This window comes from Acomys minous, assembly GCF_964271855.1.
Source record: "Acomys minous genome assembly, chromosome: 6".
In the NCBI taxonomy this organism is placed as follows: domain Eukaryota; kingdom Metazoa; phylum Chordata; class Mammalia; order Rodentia; family Muridae; genus Acomys; species Acomys minous.
Window position 1 is genome coordinate 5,846,507 of NC_140487.1, and position 27,949 is coordinate 5,874,455.

At 43.2% G+C, this 27,949-nt stretch overlaps 1 protein-coding gene across 2 annotated transcripts in view; it reads left to right on the plus strand.

Moving 5' to 3' along the window:
• The first annotated feature begins 5,950 nt into the window (after positions 1 to 5,950).
• AASS (aminoadipate-semialdehyde synthase) overlaps positions 5,951 to 27,949 on the plus strand; it is a 58,831-nt gene continuing 36,832 nt past the window's right edge. The window contains exons 1-8 of one of the 2 annotated variants that reach the window (XM_084784368.1): positions 5,951 to 6,077; positions 14,762 to 14,986; positions 18,804 to 18,980; positions 21,471 to 21,555; positions 25,360 to 25,427; positions 25,530 to 25,676; positions 26,857 to 26,935; positions 27,056 to 27,183. In XM_084784368.1, coding sequence (XP_084640494.1) covers positions 14,777 to 14,986; positions 18,804 to 18,980; positions 21,471 to 21,555; positions 25,360 to 25,427; positions 25,530 to 25,676; positions 26,857 to 26,935; positions 27,056 to 27,183 — 894 coding nt within the window. In that variant the 5' untranslated portion in view covers positions 5,951 to 6,077; positions 14,762 to 14,776. Of the gene's footprint in view, positions 6,078 to 7,646; positions 7,868 to 14,761; positions 14,987 to 18,803; positions 18,981 to 21,470; positions 21,556 to 25,359; positions 25,428 to 25,529; positions 25,677 to 26,856; positions 26,936 to 27,055; positions 27,184 to 27,949 lie in introns of those variants that run through there. The other variant, XM_084784369.1, reaches the window with a different exon arrangement.

Consider the following 27,949-nt stretch of genomic DNA (forward strand, 5'->3'; position numbering starts at 1 on the left):
GGGTCTCTCAGCCTTTGGGAGGTGAAGGGCCCCGAGTAGCTGTTACAAACTAGTTTTTAAAGGCTAAAACCACAAAGCACGTGCGGTTCCTTATCAAGCTTAAACCATATGGACATTGGCAGTGGGAGACCTCTTGTGGGGACTTGGGTGTGGGTCCCTAGGGCAGTTACTAGAAACCATATGGGACCTCTGATATAGGGAGCTCGCATGTAGCTATTCTGGGAACTAGGGTGGAACTCTGAGGCTAGTAGTAACAAGAACTGGGAGAAGCCTCTGGGCAGGGCAAGCAAGCGTCTTACATTTTATAATTTTACAATTTCTCAGCTGCTTCCTTCTATAAACTAACTTTGCCTTCATTGTTTGAGATTAAAGGTGAGCACTAAGAGTGTGTCTGTATTCTAGCCAGAACATACTGTAATCCAGAGTGTGTCTGCGTTCTAGCTGGATCCGTAGGCCTTAGAAGGTCCTTGGATACGATGCCTTGCCAGAGCAGCCATATTGCTGCATTAAAATTTCTCTATAATGTAAGTCATTAAATACACGTACATATTTCAAACTGAAATAGAAATGTACTTGGTTCATGTGTGAGAGCACTTACTAAGCAGATGGACATGGTGTGAAAATTTGGTGAGTGAGTTTCTTTGCACAGGTGACTGTCAAAGGATATCAAAGTTCCTGGTGAGATTTAGAAAAGCATTGGTACATTTTCCTTTTCAACCCTAGAACCAATTGATAAGAACAGGATAGAGAAACTGCTCAGGAAGCTTTAGGGCCAGGAACCCCGGGAAGGAACAGATCTAATTCTTGTCTTTGGCCAGAAACTAAAGAGATCTTTGATTCTGGCCCCTGGTCAGGAATATCATAAGGGGGGTTGTTTCCTGTTTTCTCTCTCTTCTAAGTGAACACCTCTGATTAGAAGCTGGATGTGACAGTGTGACTGAACCTCTAGACCAGACACCCATTCCCTCTGGTGAAGAGATCTCTGGAGTTTTATAGTAGAAGTGAGGCATATCCGCTATAATCTTAGCAAAGATACTACGAATTTTTGCCCTTGTGTGTTCAAGGCCCACCTTAATTATGTCTCCTCTTATGTACAGTTGATCAGCACTCAGATGGTCCTGTGCACCTCATTTCAAACTATCTGTGACCCTTAATTGCCCTCCCAATCTTAAATTTTCACAAGAGCGGAAACTCTTAAGTTCTCCGAAGTGCCAATTCTAACCCATCTCCTAAATGGGTCTCAAATACTGAGGGGGCATGTTACACAGAACAGCAGGTTTGGAATCCACTTAGGATGAAGCCCTTTCTCACAGTCTGCTTTGGGCCCTACCTCCTGTTTCTCTGGTAAGACTAAAAAGGTAAATATCCTCTCTACCACTCCATAAGACTTGAATTACCAGGGCTTTGTTGAGGCCCATTAAAAGAAAGCTACTTTTTTTTTCGTGTCAAAAAAAATTAAATCTACCTCAAGCCATTCAGACGTGTTCCAAATCCCACTTACTACTCACTGTCTCTTAATCCAGATGGCTTGTGGATGGCCTCATCAGCAGAGCACCCACTGGAAATCTACTTCGCTTGAAGATGTGCCAAGAAGATGGAAGGAATAGGTATTTCCTGAATGAGATAACATGCTTTCCTAGAAGCCTTCTATGGGTCACCCTCTTGCAGCTCCCTTCCCAGCAGCACTGCTAAGTATGCCTCTTTTTCTGGAAGGTGTACTTTTCCTTTTCCTTCTTTCTTTCTTTTTCCTTGAAATATTGGCCAAAGCCTAATCATGGTTCTATAATACTGTGGGGTTTCTCTCTTTCTTTGGGGCTCCTCTTCTGCCTCACAGCTGTACGCTACCTCCCTGGAGCCCCAGCTCAGAAGATTTTTTTCCCTCTTAATCAGGCTGCCCATGTTGGCACTGGCCGAGATTTACAGCTTGCTTGCTCCACCGTTTTCTTCCACACTCTAATAAAGTGAGCACTTCCTTCTGAGTTTATCATGATCTTTCTTGCTCTTCTGATGAAGAGAAATGACTCTGAACCCTTATGAACATGATCTAGTTTTAGAAAGGTAAACATTTTTGTAAATTAGATTATGTTTGGTGTAGAAAATGAGGTATGTTGGAAATTTTGATCATTTTAAAAAGCTAGATACCTGCTAGACCACCTGGGCTAGTGTGACTCTTCCCCTGCCCCACCATATATCAGCGGCTCACGATAAAGCTCTCACTCTCATCCAAGCGTCAGACAAGAGAACAAATGGCTAAAACAAACAAACAGCTAAAATCTAAGCAAGCAGCCCACGGTTTACAACTTGACAGGAAAGAGTAAGGATTGTTAACTAGGCTGTTAATCCATAGGGAGACAACATTGCACACTGCATTTCATGTTGGTTTTAGGCTGGTTCTGCTGTGGAAAGAGAGCCGAGAGGGTGAGGAAGCCGTGGAAGAATGACTAAGACCCTGTGGTGGGGTACGTGAAGACAAAGATGGAAAACAAACCAACCTACCTCCAGGGAAAATTCAAACTTTCTTTTCAACTGCAGCTGTGAATGGAGTGCTAAACTTTAAAGCATGGTTCTCAATCTGTGGGTCGTGACCCCTTTGGGGTCTCATATGCGATATCTTGCATATCAGATACTTACATTATGATTCACAACAGTAGCAAAATCACAGTTACAAAGTAGTAACTTGATACTTTTATGATTGGAGGTCACAACAACATGAGGAACTGTATTAAAAGGTCACAACATTAGCACGAGAGTTCAATAGCTAAAGAGACCTGCAGATATGAGAGAAGAAGCAAGATGCAGCTGTACCTCAGTGGGAGTAAGGGACAGTTTCTGTTGGATCCAGATATGAGTGGATTCAGGTTCCTGTGAATTCCATGTTCCAACATGGCAGCAGTTTCCTGTAGTGATACATACACGCACCACAACAGCAAGGACAGAACGCACAAGTCAACATGCTTTTCAAACACACACGGGTGGAAACACCAGGTAGGTTGTTTACACTGAGTCAGGGGGAAATCTCTGGAAGAGATCTTGGATACTGTCTGGCAGCATTCTTTAGGTCACTGGATAAGGTTTTACCTGTTAGTCACAGGATGTTAGGTCAGACACAGAGAAGGCCGAGGGCTGTTTTTAAGTGTCTAAAGATAGTAGGGGATAAATGTAACTGGGCTGTGGACTGCAGCATTCCAGCTTCCCCACTACAATGGCAGTTCTAAACAGCCTGGTAGAGAGCTGAAGGTGAAGTGCCTTAGTTAGGGTTTCTACTGCTGTGATGAAACGCGATAGACAAGAGCAATGTGTGTGTGGGGAAGGGTTTATTTTGTTCACGGTTCCATATAACACACAGTTCATCATTAAATGCAGAGAGGACAGGAACTCAAGCTGGGCAGGAACCTAGAGGCAGGAACACATTCAGAGGCCATAGAGGGGCGCTGCTTACTGGCTTGCTTCCCATGGCACGCTCAGTCTGCTTTCTTACAGAACCCAGGACCATCAGGCCAGGGGTGGCCCTGTGTACAATGGGATAGACCCTCCCATATGAGTCACTCAGTAAAAAAATTCTCCACAGGTTTGACTACAGACTGATCTTAAGGAGATATTTCCCTGATTGAGGCTTCCTCCTCTCTGATGATTCTACCGTGTGTCACGTTGACGTAAATTATCCACTTCAGTTGACCCTTTGTCAGCTTGGCACACAAACATGTCACCAGCTAGCCTCAACCTTTCCTTTCTCATTCATCTGAAGATCTCACATTGAAAATATGAATAACTTTAAAAGTCCTACAGTCTTTACAAATTCAAACACATGAAAAGCTTGGACTTGTTAAAACATCCAGTATCTTTTTTTTTTTTTTAAATCTAAACCCTCTTTTAAAAGTTCAAAGTCCTTCAGTTGTGGGCTCCTGTAAAAGTTAAAATTAAGCTAAATAGTTTCTTCAAGAGGGATGAAGCAGGACATAGTCCCAAGCTGAACAATGCAAAAACAAACTCCCAACAGTGTAAATAACTTAATGCCCAAGTATCTGGGATTCACATATGTTCTGGGCTTTCCCAAGGGGCCTGGGTCACTTTTTCAATTGTGCCCTCTGCAGCATACCCAGCTTGTCTTTTAGGCTGTGCTGCATTCCGGCATTCCACTGTGGCTGCTGTTCTTGGTGTTCATCTCATGGTCCTGTGATGAAAAGACCCCATCGCCCCCATCGCCAAAAATTCTGGGGTCTTTTGCAGCAACTGGGCTGCGCTTTCACCAATAATCTCTCCTGGGCTTTGCTGAGGGCCTCCAATCCTGCCATACAGGGTTAAGTCTTAGCTTCTTTCCTGGACATTTTCACACCTTCAAAACCAGCACCCCCTGGGTGACTCATACTCTCAACTAGGGCTGCCAGCAAAGGTACCATCTTGGCCATGTCAGGAACACAGGTCCCTGTAATGCCGACTCCTAGGAAACACTCTCCAGAAGATTTCACCTCCCTAATGCTGGTCTTTTCTTAATCACCAGTGATTTTGCAGGCCCAGCTGAACTGCATTGAAAATTCCAGCAAAATGAAAGGTTCACTTTAGTAATTCTAGGATCTTGTTAATCACAGCTGAATCTTCAGGCCCAGGTAACCAGAACCACCGACTCTTAATTCAAAATAACAAATGGTTTTTAGACTTCTGTCTGAATGTCACAAGCCAGGTGCGCGTTGTTTGCGTTGCCCTCAACGGTTTTCCACACTCCTACCCAACACCCCACTGAGATCTCAGCACTCAATGGCTTTTCTAGTTCAAAGTTGCAAAATATTTCCACAATCCCCCCCAAAACACATGGTCAGGTCTCTCATAGCAATTCTCCACTATTCTGGCCAGTTTATCTTAGTCAGGGTTTCTATTTCTGTGATGAAATACCACGGCCAAAAACAATGTGAGGAGGAAAAAAAGAGTTTATTTTGTTCATAATTTCATCTAACAGTCCATCATGAATAGCAATGAGGGCAGGAACTCAAGAAGAGCTGGAACCTGGAGGCAGGAGCTGATGCAGAGGCCGTGGAGGATGCTGCTTGCTGGCTTGCTTTCCATGGCTTGCTCAGTCTTTCTTGTAGAACCCAGGACCACTTGCCCAGGGTAACACCACACACAGGGAACTCTCCCCACGAACCACTAACTAAGAAAATGCCTCACAGCCTTGCCTACAGCCCAGTCTCATGGAAACATTTTCCTGATTGAGACTTCTTCCTGTCTGATAACTCTAGCTTGTGTTAAGTTGACTCAGACTATCCAACACTTCAGGCTTATGGCCGTAAGCTTGCCTTCACAAGTCTAAATGGGGAGAAATTTGTGAAATCAGGAACGATGGCGCCATTCTGGCCTTTACCCCGAGGCTCCACTATCGCTGAGGCTGGTCTTTATGAAGCACACTTTTCAGCCACCCTGGACTCCTGTTATATATACACATCCACAAACTTCTGTTCCTTGAGTGTGGTGTGCTATACATAGCGTTTCTCAGGTTATCATCAGCTGTCAGCATTCTAAAAACACTAGAACTCTCGTCGGGCTGGGCTGGGCTGGGCTTTCTAGTCTTGTCACCGGTTGTGAAGAGCTCTGTGAAGTGTGTTTCATAGAATAAACATGACACAAGCGCTTGCAACCTTTTCCAAGAGATACGCAAATCTACGTAGTAGATAACATCCAGACATTTCTTTCGTGCTTTTTCTGCCCTCGCAGGCTTTCTGCCACAAGCAGTTACAAAGCTGGTCAATAACTATCTAGGGAGGACCTGGTACCATGAGCTAAGCAAGCTCCAGGGTCAGAGATCTTTCAGGCAGATGAACTTTAGGGTAGAGCAGGGCCAGGGCATGGCCTAGTACCTGGCAGCGCCGCCGATTGGCGGAGGAGAAGGTTGTTCCTTTGAGGCTGCCGCTGATTGGCTGCAGGAAGGAAGACTCGTGACGTACTTAAAAGTTAAGCAAACACCTCCCCCTTCGCCTGGTTCCCCGCCCCGCAAGCCAACTATTATTATTATTTTTGCAAGAAAATCACAGCTGTAGGATCCAGACTCAAGAGCTCTGGGCGGCTGGGGACTATCCAGAACCCACAAGGTGAGGAGGGACCCGGGAGGGCGATGTGGATGCAGGCGCGACCTCTGCCTGCAGGATGCACTAGGAGCTCCGAGCTCCACCGCGGGACTCCAGCTGTTGGCCGGGAGATCGATCTGCCGAGCCGCGGGGCGACCTCGAGGGCCCCGCTGTGACAGAACTGGGGAGGAGGCAAGCTTTAGGCCTCCTCCCAGGCCAGCTTTGCTGGGGGGGAGGGGAGAGGAAGGGCTGTGGGCTCAGCTCCTCAGCTTCTAAATAGGAAAGGGGGAGGGAGGGGCGATGCACTTTTTGGCGGGTGGGCGCTGGTGATTGTGGCGCTGTGGCTGGGGAATACGGGTCGATGGTGAAATTAAAGTTGCAGAGTGAATAACTTATTTGCTCTTGGACTGAAAGCGTCTTTGCCGGTGGCTGTTGATGGAGGGAGCTAGATTCTCCCTGAACTCCTAACCCGCCTCCCCCACCCCAGCCTCCTTCCCCTTTGCTTGGTGGAACTCTTGACACCAAATTTCCCAGGTCCTACCTGCAGGTTTAGGTCTGGCCTCTGTGTCTGAGATAGACACTTGGCTGTGTCTGTCTGTACTCTAAATGAGATAGGCATGAGAAAGTTGGGCAAGTTGGGTTTCTGGTCTCCAAAACTCTCGACAGTGTGGGCGGCTGTGTAGGCGAGGCCAAGGGCTCTAGAGAGGGCCTCTGTGGACACACTTCCTTACCGACTCTGCCTGCTTGAATGGAGAGCAAGTGAGCTGCGCAACAGAAGATGAATTTATTCCTAAATCTGTAGAGATGGACGTTTCTTGGATAGTCTGGGCCGTGAATTGTGAGACTGTGGACAAGGTGTAGCTGTGATAAGGCTCTGTATCACGCACTGAAACACAAGTGATGTGCACGAGGTCCTTCAAGTTCTTTGTACAAAACACAGATGGCATGGTGCGTATGTGCGTGCGTGTGCGTGTTCGTGTGTTTGTGTGTGTGTGCGTGTTAGTGTGTGCATGTGTGTGTGTATGTGCGTGCGTGTGCGTGTTCGTGTGTGTATGTGCGTGCATGTGCGTGTCCCGCCCCCCCCGTGTGTGTGTGTGTGTGTGCTCGTGTGCACGTGTATGCATGTGTGCGTGTATTTTGATATTCACTCCTCCAGGCTGTGAAGGTGAGTGGACCTAGGGCTGCATAGCTGGCTGGCTGTGGAATTTGGTTGTCATTCTGTGAAGTGACTTAAGGAGACAAAGGTTGGAGTTTATTTATCGGAGGCGTTTTTCCCAATCATCTAGAAAATCGTATTTCTTATCACAATTACTGTATTCAGTGAATCCAAAGTGTCTTAAATTTAAGATGCGTCCCTATTTCAGAGAAGCTAAAAATATGAAAACATGTCTTAAACTTTATTGAAATAAAGAGTTAAAATGGTAATGCATTTTACATGTTCGCCCACCACCCAACCTCTGGGAAGCATAATTTATCACAGTGTGGCCCAGAGCAGAGGCAGGTAGTGCCTTCAACTTGGGGGTGTGGCTATGCTAACACTGGAGGTCTGGAACCTTTGTCCTCTCTTCACCTTTATTATCTGCAGCCTGTGGAACTGGGTCAGCTCATCCGCTCCATGAAGGGTCACAGCAGCCTTGAAAGCTGGGTTTCTGTAGGTGATGCCCAGACAGGGAAGATGGGAAGCAGGCTCCTGTAGTAAGTTCAGGTGCTGGGTCCATTTCAAGGAGAGGAGCCTGAACTCCTTGGCATGGGTCTCCTGTTGGAAACTTTGGCGTTGGGTTAGTGTGGTTAATAATATAATGCTGAAGACTTAGGTGAGTGTCAGGGCTTGCATTATCTGTTTAGTGTGCTTCAGCTGGAGTTCCATAGGCTGATTTATATCCTGTAGCGCCAATGCATTTGTGGTGCACACTGCCTGCTTGCTCTCTACTGAGCTTAACGAAATAAAATAATATTTTGAAAGGGATTTTTTTCTTTTTCTTTTTTTAATTTTATGTTTAAACATTCTCTCTCTCTCTCTCTCTCTCTCTCTCTCTCTCTCTCTCTCTCTCTCTCTCCTTTATGTGTACCAGAAGAGAATTTGTGTGAGTCAGTTTTCTCCTTCTACCACGTGGGTCTGGGGTCCCAGACTCAGATTATCAGGCTTGGAGTCTATGTCAGAAGACATGCTAGAGGAACTTTTGTATTATATACAGTCTGGACGTGGAAACTAAGGGCAAGAGAAGAAGCCCACAGCAAATGATGTAGTCTCTTTTACAGCAAGCTTCCAACTACACCATAGCCTGTGAGGTCTTGCCAGAAAATGTGTGTGTGTGTGTGTGTGTGTGTGTGTGTGTGTGTGTGTATCTGCACTGGGTTGGGGAAGGTGAGTTGGCAATCTAGTTCTTATGTATCTATCATGGTGCTCTACTGCATAGGTTTTTATAATGTCTATTTAATTTCTCTAGTTATTTTAAAGTAAGTAATTTAAAAATTTTACCTGACTCACAAAATTATAAAACTATATTGATGGGTATCACGTGCTGTTTTGAGGCATGCATGTGTCATGTATTGTTTGAATCCAGATAAATATGTCACCTCAAACATTTTCCATTTCTTTACTAAAAAGATGGTAAAAATCCCTTCTGGTCTTAAATGCCTAGTACATTAATGTTAGTTATCTAATTGTGCAATACATTTTCTCTTTTTTAAATGGTCGAGGTTTTCTGATGCACCAATCACTTGGAATCCATAAAGTAGTAAACCACTTTTCCTATGCTGGACTAAGACATCCAGCAAGGAGGCAGGAGTATAGCAGAGACCCGTTTTGGATTGCACTGCAGTACAGAAGGTTGTTTTCCATTTCACTGAGTCTGAATCTGTGAGCTAGGAGAGCCCAGTTTCCTGTCGGATTGTTTGTTTTATGTGAGTGGGTTCTCACCGTGTAGCTCCAGCCATCCTGAAGCTCACTTAGGACCAGGCTGGCCTCGAACCCACAAAGATCCTCTAGCTGCCTCTAGCTCCCAAGTGCTAGGATTAAAGGCCTGGCTTTGAGTTTGAGATTCAGGTTTTTATATCATTGCTGGACAGCAGTTGAGGGATTGAGACAATGTTCCCAAAGCAGATAAATTAACATTAAGAGAAATGTCCTCTAAGTCTCCATATGGTTACTTTGTTGCTGTGACAAAAAAACAAAACAAAACAAAAAACAAAAACAAACAAACAAACAAACAAAAAGGCAGTTTGAACGGAAAAAGCTGTATCTCAGCTCAGGTTATAAGAAGGGATGCAGCCCATCACAGAGAGAAGGTGTGAGGCTGTGGGGAAGGAGGTTGTTGATCACAAGCGGTCCTCAGTCAAGATGTAGAAAGAGATGAATGCTGGGGCACAGGTTTCCCCCTTTTCCTTTCTATTCAGTTCAAGGCCCCCAGCCTGTGGGACGGTACCTCCACATTCAGGAAGAGCTCTCCTCTGTTGAGCTTCTCCGGATTTGCCTTGCACACCCTTGCACACACGTGCCAGAGGTGTGCCTCCCAGGGAATTCTACACCCAGGCAACTTGACAAGATTCAACATCACAGTCCTGGCAGCTTTTTGCTTCATTTTTTTGTTGTTTGGTTGTTTGTTTTAAATTTATTTGATTTTAACCATTTTGCTAAGACTTTTATAATAGGTTCCACAGGGAAGCATCTGAAAAATGTACTGGGGAAAAGGAAGTGAAAATCTGGGGCCAGTGCCTTCCCAGTCCAGGCTTGGTTCCAACGAGCGTTAAGTTGGGAGGGATTTGGCTTAGCTGAGACTAAGCCATTGTTAGACGCTTTGTTAGCCCTGGAGCTCTTCTGAAATTCCCAGGAACACCACGGTCTGGGGAATCTGTGAAGAAGTGCAGCCAGGGGGCCACTGAATTAGTTTACATTTACTAAGAGGATATGGTATAGCGAAATATGCCATTGTGTACTTTATTTTAAAATACTAATATGTGTGGCTGGGGAGATGGACCAGAAATGAAAAGTCCTTGTGTATTTGCAAAGACCTGGAGTTTGGTACCCAGCTCCCATATCAGGCAGCTCAGAAATACCTGCAACTGCGCTCCAAGGGCTTGGGTGTCCTCTTCTGGCCTCAGTGGCTATACTAACGCTGATATGCAGACACACACACACACACACACACACTAAAATAATTTGTATTTTATATATTAACTTATTTCTTAATCTGAGGTCTATGTTAATCCTTAATGCTTAACGCAGGTGTATGTCTCTTGAGATTTAATCCAGGTGTATATCTGCTTGCTGCAAACAAATTGGCATTAAAAAAAAACAAAACGAAAACCTCCATGTGGGTTAGTAGTTCCAGTCACTGAATTATGGGGATTGGGGTTGTTTTAAAGATTTAAAACAAACCGTCCCTAAGACATGCCTGAGTATGGAGACCAGACATGGAACATTTGGTCTTAATTTCTTCAACAATGAATGTACATTCCTAAGCTTATTCATGTTCCAGTGGAAGCGGCCAAAGTTAAGGGAAGCTGTGCTTAGGTCTTTATATTTTGTGCTTGCTTGTTGGTCTAGTGAGTCTCACGTTGACAGAGTGTTTTGCTTGGGTAGATGTTACACAGAGGGTTGGAGGAACTTAAGGGGTTTTTGGTGTTTGATAGAGGAATTAAAAGCTCCATGAAAGGCCTGGGGAGGTGGCTCATGTGGCAAATTACCCACTGCGCAAGTGTGAGAAGCCAGAAAGAGCAGCTGCCGACACTGTTACATAGGGACTTACTGCCACGGAGCCCTGCTACCATGCACTTCTCCATGCCGCTCACTGTGACACTACGGTGACTGTTAGAGGCGTGCCACATTCCCTAGGAATCCTGTGTGAGTAGGAATATCCTGCTGAGCTATTTTTTTCCCCACAGAGACCCAGACAATACTTTTAAGCTTACATTGGTGTATTTGGTATGTTGGCCTGTCCTTGTCTTTCCTTGCTCTTTCTTCTTCTGTTCTCAATCCTCCCTACACACACTGCCCTCTTATCATCTCTCAATAATGTCAGCTGATCGCACCAGAGTCAACGGGTAAGCCCAAATCATTCCACTTTGCCAGAAAATAAACATGACATTTACTTCCTAATATTTTTGCAAAGATGATAAAATCCTGGGGCAGGAAATCCAGCAGGGCTCTCACCGTCACTGCGGGTAAATGCCTCCTCGTGTTGGTGCATTTCGGCAAGCTCAACTGATGATTTACTTATTTCCTCCTGTTTTCATGGTGCTGGGGTGGAACCTGCTCTCGTGCTAGGCATGTGCCCTTCCTTTGAGCTCTATCTTCAGTCAATTTCCTATTTCTTAATGACCTTAGGTGACCGGAAAGCTCTGTCCTGTGACCAAGTGTCAAAGTTCACTAATTTATAAGTGCCCGGTAATACCTCCTACAATCTCAGTCCTGTTTGTTCCTAAACACCCAGAGGTCGAGAGCTTACCTGGGCAGGGACTCAGGGAAGACTTGCAGTCTGCAGGGGACAGGCGTCAAGAAGGGAGAATTGATAATGGACTAAAGTGGACGGTGGACACTAGATTTCTTTTGACGCCAGAGCCGGCGAGAGTAGCAGAGTGTCAAATCCCCCTGTGTAGCACAATCACTGGCCTTTGGCAAAGCACAGAAAACCACAGGCTTGAACTTTATCCTAGGAATTCTACTTCCACTCAAAACTGAACCACCCGGTCAGACCCCAGTGTCCGAGTCCTCATCCCTAACACAGGGACAGTGATCCCATCTACTTAAGAGTTTTGCAAGAATGAAATGAGTTCGTATCTGTAAAGGGTGCAACATATGCTAGGCTTATAACATTTAGTCAATGGTAACTTGTTTTATTTATTTTAAAATGTAAATTTCAGGAATTTAATGATTTTAGAATTCCTTACGAAAAGTAAATGTATCTTCCTAAGGTTCAATCTCTGACTTTGTCTTCTCCTACTTCCCTTAGACCAATGAGTCTCAGTCTGTGGGTCTCCACCTTTTTGTGTGTTGCGAGAGTGAATGACCCTGCCACGGGGTCACCCAAGACACCTGAAAGCACACACATTTATGTTATGATTCACAGTGGTAGCAAAATTACAGTTATCAAGTAGCAGTGAAAATAATTTTAATGTTGGGGGTTACCACAACATGAGGAACTATATTAAAGGGTCACAGCATGACGGCATCTAGGAAGGTTGAGAACCACTGCCATAGACTGTGTGACTTTGCATGATATGTGTCTCCTGCTGACTCCAAGCCCACGCCGACTGCAGAAAAGGAAAGGATGCCACTGAGTTTGGGAAGGTGACTTTGGGTAATATCAAGCTTGGGATGGGGCCTGGAAGAAGGGGCAATAGGTAACAGGAGGATGCACATGGACCTTTATTTAAGGCCAAGAAGGGAAGCTCAAAATATATGGCTACCTATAAATTCAAGAAATGGAGAGAGAGAGAGAGAGAGAGAGAGAGAGAGAGAGAGAGAGAGAGAGAGAGAGAGAGAGTTCGTGTCCATAAGAAACACTGTCTTTGGAATTGGTATTTAAGAAAAAGATATTCAGGTTCATGAGCCATTGCAAGTGGTCTTTTGGTTGGGAATATTAATTGTTATAGAACTGGGCTTGAATTGAACATAGTTCTTTGAAGAACAAAATTGTATAAATAAAAAAATGCATGTAGTGTTGGCAATCATTTACTGAAATGTTAAACACTTGGGTTTATTTTTGCCTGTAGGATCACTTGACTCTTAGAGAGCTTAGCTTGGGAAGACAGGGTCCCAAAAAAATGTATTGGCCATGAAAGCTGTTCCCAGCCATTGACTTTCAGGCTCTTGTTTGTTTGTTTGTGTTTTTAATTCAAAGAATGAGACGTATACCACAGGAGGTGAGTTTTAGACAGGAGTTCATAGATTCATAGGTGAGAGCTTAAGCGTGCTGAGGGGCGCAGTTCTAAAAGGCAAGAGCAGGCCCAGGAAACAGGGTGGTTTCTACTGCTCCTCTGGGAGCTTTAAAAGGGCTTGTGGCAGAAATGTGGGTGAGGCAAGGGAAAAGGAAGGAGCTGGTCAGTCCAGCTGGGTCACCCACAGATTGGTCAGGTACTTCCTCCCAGTCCTCTCTTCCTGTAGAGGCTCTTCTGGCATTCCTGGCCTCCAGCAAGAGCATGCTCAGAAGTTTCCTTTTGGGGTCCCTAGCTGCCGGACCAGTTTCTATCGCTTGTTCCCATCACACAGCTTGTCCTGGCCAAAGCCCGCACTGCTCTCTCGCTGTGTGATCTCTGTTATGTGTAGCTGTTTCTTCCTGGACGTCTTCCTTCTTGCTTTCTCCTCTGTTTCTGGTGTGAAGTACTCTGTTTTCAGACAGCAAGTATTTGTGGGTGTTTGATCACTTTCCCATCTGTCAGAATGGTGTTCCTTAGAGCTTGAATTCTAAAGAAACAGAAATGCTTTTCATAAAGTTCCACTATGCACTATTCTGTAATGAGTAGGAAATTTTTAGAAGTATAAAATCAAGGATAGGGGTTTTTTTTGGAGGGGGGTGGTGGTGAGAGGGGAGAATATATAATCCCCACAATTTGCTTCCAACATAACATAGAAAATGTTAGCATCTGAATGATCTAGAAAATTGTCATCAGCAACATGTTGCTTCAAGATGTATATAAATAGTTAAAAAAGGATGAAGTAAATTCTTTTAGACCTGGATGTTTGTGTAGAAAAGCCTATATAAAACTAATTTGTATAGGTAGGATACAGAACATTTACTTTGTAAATACATTTGTTCTGCCTGGGTAAATGAGTGGAATAGCAGCGAGAGAGCTGGCTGGGACCTGCTGGGCTTCCGTAGAAAGGGCAGAGGTCTGCCTATGGAGAGGAGCCTCACAGATCTGGGACACAGAAGTCAGAGTACTGTCATGTAGGGCCATCCTTCTCAAGACCCACTACTGTGGTCAAAGAGTCTGTGTGATTAATTGGCTGGTTTTTATTAACTCACAGCAGTTGAAGAAACAGTAGTTTTGTTAAATTCAGTAACAGTGAAGTCTAGAAGAATGATCATGAGGTTTTTGTTGTTTGGTTTTTTGTTCTTGCTTGTTTGTTTTTATTTTGGTTTGTTTGTTTGTTTGTTTTAGAGACAGGGCCTGGTTCTGTAGTCCTGGCTGGCTTTGGCTTTGATCTCATGTTGACAAACCCTTTGCTTCAGCCTCCAGAGTTCTGGGATTACAGGCACGCTCCACCAAGCTCCATTCATGTGGTGTTAAGTTTATACATTCTTTCCTTTTGTTTCTGCTGATACAACCCTTTGTGGACAGTTTCAAAAAACAAAAACCCTTGCGGCCACCAGGGGGCAGAGCACACTGAGTGACTCCTGTTTAGTAAGTATATGGAGAAACCGCAGGGCATTCTTTGAAGACTCCAGAATACAATTATAGGAATTTCAAGCTTTATGCTACCAAAATAGACCAGTTTGTAAATACTAGTATTTGTTATCTCTTTGTATAATAGATTAACATGTTTAAGCTTTTGAAAATGTGTTTAATATTTAAGAAGTGATGTTGACCCAAGTTTGGAGACTTTAGTTTGCTTTCTTAAAGACACATTTACCATTAAGAGATTTGTCCTGCTCTTGTCTGTCAGCTGGGTTGGTTCTGTTTTGCAACAGATTTCTAAGGAGACCGGAACTGATCCATGAGCCCTGCACCCTTTTCTGTGCTCCTGTTGAACCTTCCTTTTACAGCTACCCGATTTGAAGATGCTGAGAGTGCAGAGGCCAAGACTGGCCAGGCTGAAAGCGTGCCTCTCCAGGGGGCTCCACCAGAAGCCTGTGATGGCGCTGCGGAGGGAGGATGTAAACGCCTGGGAGCGCAGGGCACCCCTGGCTCCCAAGCACATCAAGGGCATCACCAAACTGGGATACAAGGTCTTGATACAGCCTTCCAATAGACGGGCCATTCACGACAAGGTGACTACTTTCAACTTTTCAAATATCTGTGAATACAATGGTGCTAGGATTACAGGCATGTGCCACCACCTCCCAGCCTGATGGTGTTTCTCATGCAAGCACTCTATTATTTTCACATGTAAGAAATAGCACTCCTCCCCTAGGTCTAAGACTGATGGCGGCCCTCTTCCCCCACTATATGGTCATAGGCTATCAAGTCTCGTCTTGGTAGCCTACTTATTCTTTCTTTGAATGCCATCAGGCCTCCCCACCCAGAGAAAGTAGTCAAATATGGGGTACCAGAGTTCATGTCAGAGTCAGTCCCCGCTCTCCACATACCTGTGGAGAATGTCCTGTCCATTGGGTAGATCAGAGTAGGGTGAAAGTGGGAGGGAGGGAGGAATGAGAAGATACACGTGAGGGGATAACAATTGAGTTGTAATCTGAATAATTTAATATTTAAAAATATAACAAATTAAAATATAAAAAAGAAATATAAATAAATGTGATTAATTAAAAGAAAAGAAAAGAAAAGAAATAGCACCCCATAACCTGTGCTGTTTTTGTTGTTTCTTTGTTTTAGACAGGATCTCATGTAGCCAAAGTTGTCTTTGAATTTTCTATGTGGCCTTGAATGACCTTGAACTCTTGACCTTTCTGCTTCTACCCTCCCAAGTGCTGGGATGGCAGACCTTAGGCAGCCTAACCTGCCTGTCACATGGTCTGTGTTTAAGTTCCCCACTTGCCTCAGTTGAGGCTGGCCTAAGCTTCAGTTGTGATCTGGAGCAGCTCCACTGTTGCCTAATTTTTAAAAAAATGTCATTGATTCTTTTTTAAAGATTCTGAGCAGGACTAGTCGCAGGCTTAGGCTTAAGCTAGACGTTTGGGGCATAAATATCAGCTACATATGCTCTTCTCATAGTGTAATGCAAAGGTTCAAGGCACCAAGTCACCGGACCATCAGCAATGCATGATCACTTGCTTAGGTGGTTCCCAGAAGATCTCTCCAGTGTAGAAATCTTTCCCATCCTTTGTCATCACTGTGTAATCAGAGGCACAGCATTTTGGGATCTGTGAAGGTTTTGGCCTTTGGCCTTTCCACAGGCTGTGTGTTAGCGTCCGTTGGGAATCCTCGTCTGAATGAGGTTTACACGGAGGCTTACAAGCGAGCCCTGTGGCACTCTCTAGCTCTCTTACTTCTCTTTTTCTTTTTCATTATTATTTGCTGGTTTGGACCTTTTCGTTCAACCATTTAAAATCTTCTAATTATCTCAAATTTGACTAGGGTCCCTTCAAGGAGGCACAAGTGTTTCTCGAATACCCAGTTCACTTCTTTGAACTGTCTCTTTGCTTAGAACAGCACATTGCACATTGTCCCAGCCTCACATTGCACTTTCCCTGCCTTGCACCTGGAATACTATTTCATTAAGAAACTTTGATTATTATTATTATCATCATCATCATCACCATCATCGTTATTATTATGTAGAAGTCAGGATCTGGTGTCTGGAAGTTTTACTAAAGTATTATTGCTCTTAGGTTCTTTTAGGGGACAGAGTTTAGAAGCCCAAGTGCACTTGCGTGCACGCACACACACACACACACACACACACACACAGAATTTTATCATGAACTAATAATATTCCAAATTAAAATTAAAACTGGGAGGTGTTTTTAAGGTTTAAAAAGTAGTTTCAGAACTATAACACCACTATTGCAATTATCCCATTACACAAAGAACAATGTTACTTCCAAGTATTTTTCCTTTGCCTTTATTTTCACAAAGTTTATTCAGAATTTTTTATTTTTTCTGTGATTATGTTATCAATGTGATATAGAGACACATAATTGTAATGTCTGCTTTTAAATTTCTTTGTATTGAATTTTTCAAGTATGTGTGATATTTATACATTTTATTCAGTCTCACCTTCACCCTGATCTCCTACATTCCGTTCTCACCCACCTCATAACTGTCTTTGGTTTCTGTTTCTTTGGCAAAAATAAGCATCTGTGTCTTTGTGTGTGTGTGTTCTCAGTTCATTCTTGTTCATGCGCAGAAGGCCATATGTCATGTATATTATTCTGTGTCAGTATATAAATGGGTATGAGTGTATAAAAATGTTATTTATTATTTATATATAAACACATCTCATTTAGTCAACACTGTATCTCTGGCATTGCACCATATTTTATTCTATTAATGGCTGTGTGCTAATCACTGCATTGTATGAATTTGTCATGGCTTATATATAACGAGACTAATATAAAAGAAAAATGTTTTAAAGAAACCAGATAGAAAAAGTATTATTTGTATATTACCAGTTTCTCCTACCCACCTAAACTTTGTCTGAAGTAGATTCCAAACTAGTGCATCTTCCTTTTACTGTGTATGCTCTTATAATTCTCCTCAGGTCACGCCATCCCTTTATTTAAAATCTTCTATGCTCAGCTCTCACTCCTATGTGCTAACTAGGTTATCTTGTTCCCTTCAGGTGTCCCAGTGATAAAGCTGGGATAGGTCCATCTCATGGGAAGTAGGTGAGGCAACTCATTCAAAGAGTCGATCAAAAAGTGCAAAAGGGTATCCCTAATAGTCAGTTAGCGTTGCTGTGATTTGTTATCTGGTAGATCTCTGTTGGGGGATGGTCTGATGTCCTAAAGGGAAGAGAGGAAGGCTGCCATGGGTTAGATGGAAGAGACACACATGGCCAGTGTGGATGGAGAATCTGGCCCAGACAAAGAACATGAACAAATATATGGGATTATGGATGGGAGGTCGCTTGATAAAAGTTATTAAAATCAGATAGCATGGGATTGAGACAGGGATCCCATGCCTGAGGCCCTACTATAAAAAGTAGTTTAGAGGATTGATATCTGCCCTACCCAGGTTAACTAAGGCTATTTTAAAATATAACAAGTGTCTGTGTCTTGATTGATTGCTAGCCAGGCCTATAAATAATACAGATAATTTAAAAACAGTAGATCTCACATTAGCCATGATGGCACCTTTCACACTGTGTATTCCGTCCACACACTCACTTTCATGTCTGTGCTTGTGTGCATCTGCCCTCAGCCCTCCTGTCCATGCTGTTGTAGCCTCCACCTGCACCTCTCATAAGCCACCCAACTTTTTGAATAACTTTATATTCTGTTTCTTTAACTATCTCATCTGGCCACTGTCCTAATGGCCTCTAGCCTAGACTGTTCCTCAGGTTCTCCTGACTGCAATGCTCTTTTGAGTGCTACCTCTTTCTGTGCTCCTGACATCTTCTATGAGTTCCTTCATGGAAGCACATTGCCTGTCTTTCATTGTGTTGTTTCTAGAACAAATCTCATTATTAGAACAGTAATAGATGTTAACTGAACACCCCAAAATGAAGAAAGTGTTGTACATATATGCTATTTCTCAGTACAAATAAGTAACAAATAACCACTTGCTATGGTACAGGAAAAATGTTCACAAATTGTTTGCCTTGTTTTTTTTGTTTTTGTTTTCTGTTTTTTGTTTTTTAGAAAGGGCTCCTTTGGTTCAGACTAACCTGGAACTTGGTAGGTAGCCAGTGATGACCTTGAACATCTGCTCCTCCTGCCTTCATTTGTGATCAAAGTATAATCTGTTAAGTATGAGTGATTAGTGGATTTTTCAAATCTTTTTCCTATAAATGTCAAGCCAGATAGGTTTACTTTTATTGATGAAACATAAACATTAGAAGTAGCTATACTGTTATTTCCTTTAATTCATGAAACTCCATCCTTCTCAAGCTTGTTTGTATTTTTGTTGGGGAAAGCATGAATACTACAATGTAGGGAAATGACCTTTGGTCTGAAACATCCCCAGGAGTACGTCAGGGCTGGTGGCATTCTTCAGGAGGACATCACAGAAGCCTGTCTAATTTTGGGAGTGAAAAGGCCTCCAGAGGAAAAACTGATGTCCAAGAAGACTTATGCCTTCTTCTCCCACACAATAAAAGCTCAGGAAGCCAATATGAGCTTGTTGGATGAGGTTCTGAAACAGGTAATTGTGACCAATATTCATGAGTATTAATGTGGCAGCAAGCAGTGCGTCCTGTCACTCAGGGGGAGAGGTGGTCCATGCAGGGTGCCCGATGAAGAGCTGTCCTCTTCCGTGCAGGTCTGGAGTTTGAAGAAACAATGCATCTCATTCTTTTATGTATTCTGAAGTAGAAGCATAAGCGTGGTTCCTCCTCAAAAAGTAACTAATTTATAAAGTCAAGTATGTAGGTACCACCACATAGGACTGCAGAGCTGGAAGTAGCCTCAGAGATCATGCACAGCTCTAATGGCAGCAGAATGAGACTGGAAATGCTTCTACATTCATTACTATGCCTGAGTGACAAAGTATGTCTTGAAGTTTAGGTACTGTGAAAAAATTAGCAGCCACTTAAAAGGGGGAATAATGCCTACTGAATGGAATCTGTATTGAGTGCCTACAATGAGACACAGTTCAGTGCAATGAAAACACAGAATAGCAACTTCCCTTATATCCCTGGTGCCATATTCACTGGGAAGAGACAGGGTAAGCAAGTAAAGCAGCCTACGTCACCAGGCAATGTGGCTAACAGAGATCCAGATAGTACCAAAGGAGAAAGGAGCATGGACCCCAGGAGAGGACAATGCAACTGAGGATAGGGCTTCATCCCAAAGGAAGCATCTGAGAAGACATTTAAAGGAGACACAGACCAAGCCATATCTGATGGTAAACAGTCTTTCAAGTAGACAGGCATGTAAAGAAAGACCCAAGGTTTTTGTGGGCAGGAATGTAGAGTGGGCCCTGTGCTGAAGTGCTCAATCTGCCTGCTGTGCGGCTGACGGTTGGAGGTGGGAGGAAGACAGCAAAACCAATCAGAAGAAGCAGTCCAGGGTTTTCCAGACTCTAGGCCACAGATGCAGCTGGCTGGCTACTGGATGGTAGTGCAGATGCTGTGACAACTGGTTGATCCTAGATGCAATACAGAGGTGAACCTACAAAGTGCCCTGAGGACAGGAAGGTGGAATCTGAGGAGAGAAGTCAGAACTTAGGGCAGGGGCTTGAGCCACTGAGAAGGGTCACCATAGACTGAAAACATGTTCCTGTGAGAACAGGCTTGGCAGGGAATGTTGGGAGCTGAAGTTTTTACCTTGTCAGATACCTACGTGTTGATAGCCGTTAGGAAGGCTGATGGTACGTTAGACATGGTAGCCTATGAGAACAGCCCTTCCTGGCAGGCATTTGGTCATGGTTAGAGGCCAGGCGATGTCTACAGTCAGGTGATTGGATGAGTGTGGGGGGTGAGCAGAGGTACAGAGCACAGCTGAAGCCCATGGCCTGGAGTAAGGATGTCAGAACATTTGATGTCGCATCTGAGAATAGAACAGAAGATAGCACTGACTAACAGCACTGGCAATGAAGGGAATGGGTTTATATGGGCGATGGGCTATGTCCCTATTAATTTCAGAACCACTTGTCCTGGGTAGTGGTTAATTTGCTTCTGAAGAGTAGCCTCAAAGCAATTAATGAAAACCGTGCCACAAAAACACTTCACCTGAAGCAAATAAACTCTTTGAAGGAGAACTTCTGAGACTTTCTGATATATGAACTTTTGGTCCTCATTAGAAAATTAATAAAAATAGGCCCAGCAGGATGGCTATTGGGCAACATTCTAACAAGTCATTTCACACTGGAGATGCAATAAATGTTTTTACATTTGTAAACTTGATTTTAAATTGTATAGTTTTCCCCCCCAGTCCTGGGGATGCCACATGCTAATCTAGCACTCTGTGTTAGATTTAGCAGTATACCCCAGGCTGTTAACTCCTATGATCTCCAAAGGGATAAAATGACTGCTACAAATATTGTATAATTATAACATAGCATTTATGAATACATTAATGGGGTGTTCATGAGAGAGGGGAGGTCTTTGAAGAATGAGAAAAAATCATGTTTGGCAAAGATGAAGAAAAGAAATGTAAAGATAAGAGAGAGAAAGAGGGAATAAAATGGAGAAGAGAGGGAAAGGGAAAGCATAGGGGCATATTCTTACCATTTTTAAAGTGAACAAGATATTTTAGATTAGGAGTAATGCGCAGGAAGACCATGCAAGAAAGGTTATGGTTCAACAAGACTGGTTGGCGAGGTCTAGGGATGAGCCGAGATTTGCTCACCAACAGGGATTCATCTTAGGAAAGATGTGTTTTTTTGGTGACCAGAACGAGCAGGTTTGGGCGACATGGTACCCTAAAGGAAACCTTTGTCTAAGTTATTTCCTTGCCTTACATCAAGGAATGTTTAAAACAAAGTTCATTTCTTTAGCTCTCATTACAGCTGCCTTGTGACCAAGCATTTTCAAAGCATTTAATGGTGCACCTCCTGGCAATGGGTCTGCAAGTCGATGTGTATTTTCTAAGAGGGAAAAACATAAAGTTCTTGCTTCTTTATATGCTTATTCCTCAATAAATTGAGTGGAGTTTACCTGGCCGCTGCTGTTTCTTCTTTCCCTTTCTTCAGGAAATCCGACTTATTGATTATGAGAAAATGGTGGACCACAGAGGGTCTCGGATCGTGGCATTTGGGCAGTGGGCTGGTGTGGCAGGTAGGTATGCCACGGATCTATGGAGTTCTCTAAGCATGTCTCAGGAGCGCATGTGTGTTTTCTCTTTCTTGTGTTTATTTCCACTGGTAAAATGAAAACACAAAAGAAAAAGGAAGCAGGCACAAGGTTCTAGCTTTTTGGATGTTCCTGTTGGAGAAACAAAGCTATGTTTGATCATGGCACACCATAGGTAGAAAATCTTGGGTGGGGGTGGGGGAAGTGAGACTTCTTGACCAAGTGCGGGGTGAGCCGTGTTGACTATTATTCCTAGGCCTTTTGAGACTCACCCAGGAAATAAGCTGATTGACAAAAAAGTAATGCCACACCCATAAATGGGGTGTGGCTCTTATTCCTTAAAAAAGCATAGCGGAGTGGAGGAGAAAGGTACCACACGGTATAGCATCAGTGCTGCTTGCAGGAGGAAGGGCATTGAGCTGGAAATTGCTGTTGGGAGGCTGTCCATGTGATAGGGCATCTGAAGCTGGGACTTGATGGATGATTGAAACCTACTTAAGCCAGGAAGAAGGAGGGAAGGCAGGCAAGGGTAAAGCCCTGCTATCAGTAAAATTGAAAATAAAAATATCTAGGTAGATAAGACAAAAGGGAGATGACACTAGGTAGAGGGGATAAATATAAGAGGGAACACTGCAATCTGATCTGCAAACACTGAGAGAACAAAAAAGTATGAAGGCTAGTGAGCTCGACAAACTCTAATTCATGAAGTTTCAGAAGACACAAATGACCAAAGCTATAACAAAAGGAAAGAAGAATGATTCTAGAATATAAAGTAAATGCCACTCATAAGAAAAAGAAAACATTTGATAAAAGGAATTTTAAATATTGTATTAAGTTATTTATTTACTTTACATCCTACTGAGTTCACTTAGTGTGGCTTTTATGTGCACATGTTTATGGCTGAATATTTGGCATTGAATTAACCTATCAGGGAGCTTGTTCCTGGAGAAAACCGATTCTCCTTCTCTCCGCAGTCATTGGTTCCCTGTCACTCTTCCTCTAGTGGTGGGCCTTGCTGAACTTCCTCTCATACTTGTTGGCATGGTAACTGGTGCTATCACTATGCAGGATTTGTTTAGGCATGCTTGTTGGCATGGCAACTGGTATATCACTATGCAGGACTTGTTTAGGCATGCTTGTTGGCATGGCAACTGGTATATCACTATGCAGGACTTGTTTAGGCATGCTTGTTGGCATGGCAACTGGTATATCACTATGCAGGATTTGTTTAGGCATGCTTGTTGGCATGGCAACTGGTGCTATCACTATACAGGACTTGTTTAGGCAGCCAGTTTATTGTTGCTTCATGAGGACAGCTTTCCATTCATGTCTAGAAGACAGTATTTAGCAGCAGACAACTGTTTCCATGGCTCATAAAATTCTTTTGTCTTCCACAATTTTTCTTGAGCCTTAGGTGTAAGAGTTACACTGTAGATGTTATGACTAAAGGATGGTTGATTGGTCACTTATTCTCTGCTTTTGACTAACTGTGGGTCTCCAATATAATCTCTATCCACTGAAAAAAAGCTTTTTTGATGAGAGGTCAGCTATAGCTATTAGTGAGGATAAGGATAAATATTTATAATACAGTTAGAAATTATATTGCTTCTGGAAAATGGCAATAGTAAGGTCTTCAAAAAGTCTGAAGTTAATGTGCCTTCCAGCCGTGGGTAGTTGGCTAGTTTTATAGTGACACACATGTATCCCCTCTTATTGAGCAGGCCTTTAGTGTAATTAGACAGCTGCTGGTTATCCCTCATATAAAAGTGGACTGTTGCCTCACTGGGAATACATTGCTGGACCAGCCATTGTTGTAGTTTGTGGACTCTACAGCCGAGCAGGTCTACTGCTTGCTTTTCTCTCTTGGAAGCTTGCACAACACCTCCCCGTCCTATCAGAGCTAGTCCTCAGGGGAGAGGCTTCCAGGTAAGTTCCGGCTTGACTCCTTCAAGTCCTGTGTCTGGTGTATATGGCGTCTCAATCAAAAGGGTCTTACCTTCAAGCTCTGGAACGCAACCAGGTGCAGGCACCGTAGCCTATATTGTTTGGGGCACTAGGATTCTTGTTAGATAGTTTATCACCCATGTGTCATTCCATTTAAGCTAGACACATACACATATCATATGGTGTGATGTAATGGAACATATTGTGTGTCTATGCCACAAAAAAGTTTTTTAATAGAAATTTGTAATAGTCTGGAAACAACCCAAAGTACATTAAGAAATAAATTGATAAACAGATTGTGATAGAACCATAAAATGGGAAACTGCAGCAATAAAAGAAACAAAGTATTGATAAATAAAAAAATATGCTAGATGAAATGATGAGACAAACAGTAGAGTATGTGCTTATAATTTCATTTACATAAAACCAAAGTTACAGGTGGTGGCAATACTTTCCGTCTTAGATTTCTGATAAATGGGTGTGACTGTTGATAGTTATTAAACTAAACACTCCAAATTGCATTTTATTGCATATAAATAATTCATTTAAAAATTGTCTTCAACAAAATGATAAAAGAAACCTGGGTAGAGTTGTATGTGTGACAGAGGGATTGGGAATGGCATGGAATGTTCTAGTCCTACAAACAAAGGGAGAATAGATAATGGCATCATTGCTATAGGTATGCTGAGTTCTAGATGTCCAAGAACACCATACTTTAGGCATAAGAAAGATGACTGGCTACATCTTGAAATAAAAAGAAAATTCCATGCTGGAAGTATGGATTTGGGGATCATCCACACACAGAAAGTGGTTACATTTAGGCTGCATGAGATTATCTAAGGGAAAATGAAGATGTTAAGGGAATGGAGCCCCAAAAAGAACAGTGCGAGTGATAATACAATACACGCAGAGAAGCCGGGTGGTGGTGGCACACGCCTTTAATGCCAGCACTCTGGAGGCAGAGGCAGGTAAATCTCTGAGTTCGAGGCCAGCCTGGTCTACAGAGTGAGTTCCAGGACAACCAAGGCTACACAGAGACACCCTGTCTCAAAACAAGAAACAAACAAACAAAAACCAAGACAAGACACACAAAGAAGTACTTAAAGAAAATAAGATTAATTCTGGACATGGGTCTGGCTGTACCTCGCCACAATGAGACTGAGACTGAAGACTAGAGGCTAGCCTGAACTACCTAGGGAGTTCAAGGGTAGCCTGGGCTATATAGTAAGACAGGAAGGAAGGGAAGGATGAAGGAAGGATACATTCAAGTCAGCGATACTGAGGGGAAATGAGTGTCAGCCTAAGAAAGTCTATATTGCCAAGTAATTCTTACCAGTAAACCGGAATCTGAAAAGTCCAGCAAGTTTAGTGACGTAAGCCACACATATCTGTTAGGATCCCTAGGCCAACGGTGGCTTGTTTGTTTGCTTGCTTGCTATTGGTGTGGGAGATGAGAGCGTATTTACACACTGGTGAGAATAAACCTACAGAGAAGAACTCTAGGGAGGGGCGGTCGGGAATGGATTCCCTGCCGTGAAGGGCCAGGACAGGTTGGGGTCAGAAGACATGAGGAGAGACTAACCTCCGCTGAGAAGAGCCAGTGTTAGAAGAAGCAACGAGGATGTAGGTGGGTGAGGGTGTTTGACAGAAGGTAGAGGACACAGCAGGGTGTCCTGAGGTCCCTTCTGACTCTGAGGTAACACAGTCTTTGGTTCCTTATGGCACTAAGCAGATGTCACATGGACAAAGAGAAAAATGTATTATTTCTTCTGGTAAAAGCCTATGTGCACTGTTACTCAATTCTACTCAATTAATGGTCCTTTTGTTGATCTGGTTCTGTGACAGGAATGATTAACATTTTACATGGAATGGGGTTAAGGCTCCTTGCTCTAGGACATCATACACCCTTTATGGTGAGAGAATATTTATTTATTTATTGGAAATATATTACCTTTTCAGCACAGAAACACATTTGCGCTAGTGGACTGATATGAATTGTGTATGCTTGTTTTCAGCACCTTGGCATGGCTCACAACTACAGGAACAGCAGTCAGGCTGTCCAGGCTGTTCGTGATGCTGGCTACGAAATATCTCTGGGCTTAATGCCAAAGTCAATAGGACCCTTAACGTTTGTATTCACGGGGACTGGCAACGTATCAAAGGTAACTTCCCCTGTCTTCTTGGGAAAGCAATCTGAAATGCTGAACATTTCATGGGCATTTCAAATTGAATGAGTGACCATTCAATTTGAGATATTTTTTAATAATTTAAATTTAAATTTAATTTCAAGTGCAGTGGTGTGAGGGTGTCACATACCCTAGAACTGGAGTTACATTGTGAACTGCCATGTGGGTGCAGGGAATTGAACCCAGGTTCTCTGGAAGAGAAGCCAGTGCTCTTAACTACAGAGCCATCTCTCCAGTCCCTGGGATATGTATCTTTTGTTGTTGTTGTTATATGTTTTTCTTGTAGCAAAGAACAGCATTAGCCCTAGTATTTTCTTTGCTTTTTGCCTGTTTCATCGGTTAGAGTAGCAATCTCCAGCCTGTGGGTCACAACCCCTTTGGAGGCGACCAACCCCTTCACAGGGATGAGAAAACCCAGATATTTCCATTGCAATCCATAGCAGCAGCAGCAGCAAAATTACAGTTATGAAGTAGCAATGAAAATAATTTTATGGTTGGGCGCCATCATAACACAAGGAACTATATTAAAAACCTGCAACATTAGGTTGCAGAGAACCACTGGATCAGAGGCTTGAAGGAAGTGTCCCTTCACGCTCCCGTCTTCCCTCCCTCCTTCCTTCTCTGCTCTCTTCTGTTATAACTGCGTGCTAATGACATAAAGCACTATTCTTCAGATGCTATGTTGTTCCTTCATTAAGTACTTGGAGCTGGTAACTAAGGAAGAGTAAGACTTCTTTCTGGACAGGTGCTGTGGTTGCATCTGTAATCTCCCCAGAGAAACTTGTAATTGAAGAATAGGTCTTTAATGCAGATGTTTCACAAACACAGCCTCTGTTAGTGTTATGTTGCAAAGCATGCATCTGACCTTTTCTTTTGGTCATAGACAGTTTTCTCACTTAAAGTAATTTCTATAGTGAGGGAAAAAAAGTAAATAGCTATACATTGCACCCGCACTTCTCGACACTGCTGTTCTGAAGATCCAGTTAAAATGGCAGCCCATCATAATGCAATTGAAACCAAAGCTGCTTGCAGAATCTTACCTCTGGGTTGCGATTCCGGTTATAAGGCAGATCCCGTGGACTGATGCAACTATAAGTCCTCGTGTTGGCCACGGCTTGGTTGAGATTTGGTTCTTGTACCCATGCTCTATTTACAGGGAGCCCAAGATGTCTTTAATGAGCTACCTTGTGAGTATGTGGAGCCTCATGAATTAAAAGAAGTTTCCAAAACTGGAGGTAAGGGGCGAGGGAAGACCTTATCTCTAACTGTTCTTAATAGTCTTTGTACTGATGTTTTATCGGCATAAATCATTATCATTTGTCACTCACCTTACTAATTTCCTCTTTCTTTGTAAGACCTCAGGAAAGTGTATGGGACGGTGTTAAGCCGCCATCATCATCTTGTCAGGAAAACAGATGGTCTGTATGATCCTGCGGAATATGAGAAATACCCTGAGCGCTACACAAGTCGTTTTAATACAGATGTGAGTCTCTACATGGCTTTGATTTGGTTGCTATGACATGCCACAGTGAAGCTGTTTTCTGAGTGGGAAACTGTGAATGTGTCTCTTGACTCTTCAGGTCCTTGGAGGACTGACTTTGAGTTCTTTGGTTCTCATGTGTTGGGTTTAGTAGTCGGCTCTCTGGTGAAATGCCTGGTTGAGGTGGGCTTCGCTGACTGGTTTTGGTAGTTTCTGTGAAGACAGTCACTGCATCACAGTCTCTCTAAGAATGCATTTCTCATCAGTTCTAAACCAATTCCTGGAGAGCCTTGTTTCTGTGTTAGCCTATGCCAGTTAGCACTGTTGGCAAAAATGCAATGTATTTGAGGCTTGGTCTTAGTACAAATGTGTTCTAACCTTCTTAAAGTTATTTTTTCAGTAGGAGAGAGTGAACCTAGTGTTTCTCACATCTCTGAAAGTTTTCTACCACTGAGCAACATTCCCAGTTATCTTTTCTGTGGCTGAAAACTGTAACCACAACCTGAGCTAGCACCTTAGTTGGCTTGAAAATAAAAGACCCAAGGCTTGGTAAAGAAAAGAGGTTATTTAGCTTACGGCTTGGGAAGCCTGGAGAACAAGGCATGGTTCAGGCTTTTTCTTGAGTTCCCACTGGCTACAGCACATTATGATGGCAGGACGTGTATCTCCATCTGCGTCATCTCTTTCCCTCTTCTAATTAAACTACGAGGATTCATCATGGCTGTTGCACTCTCTAATCTAATTCAATCCCTTTCCAAAGGCCCCATCT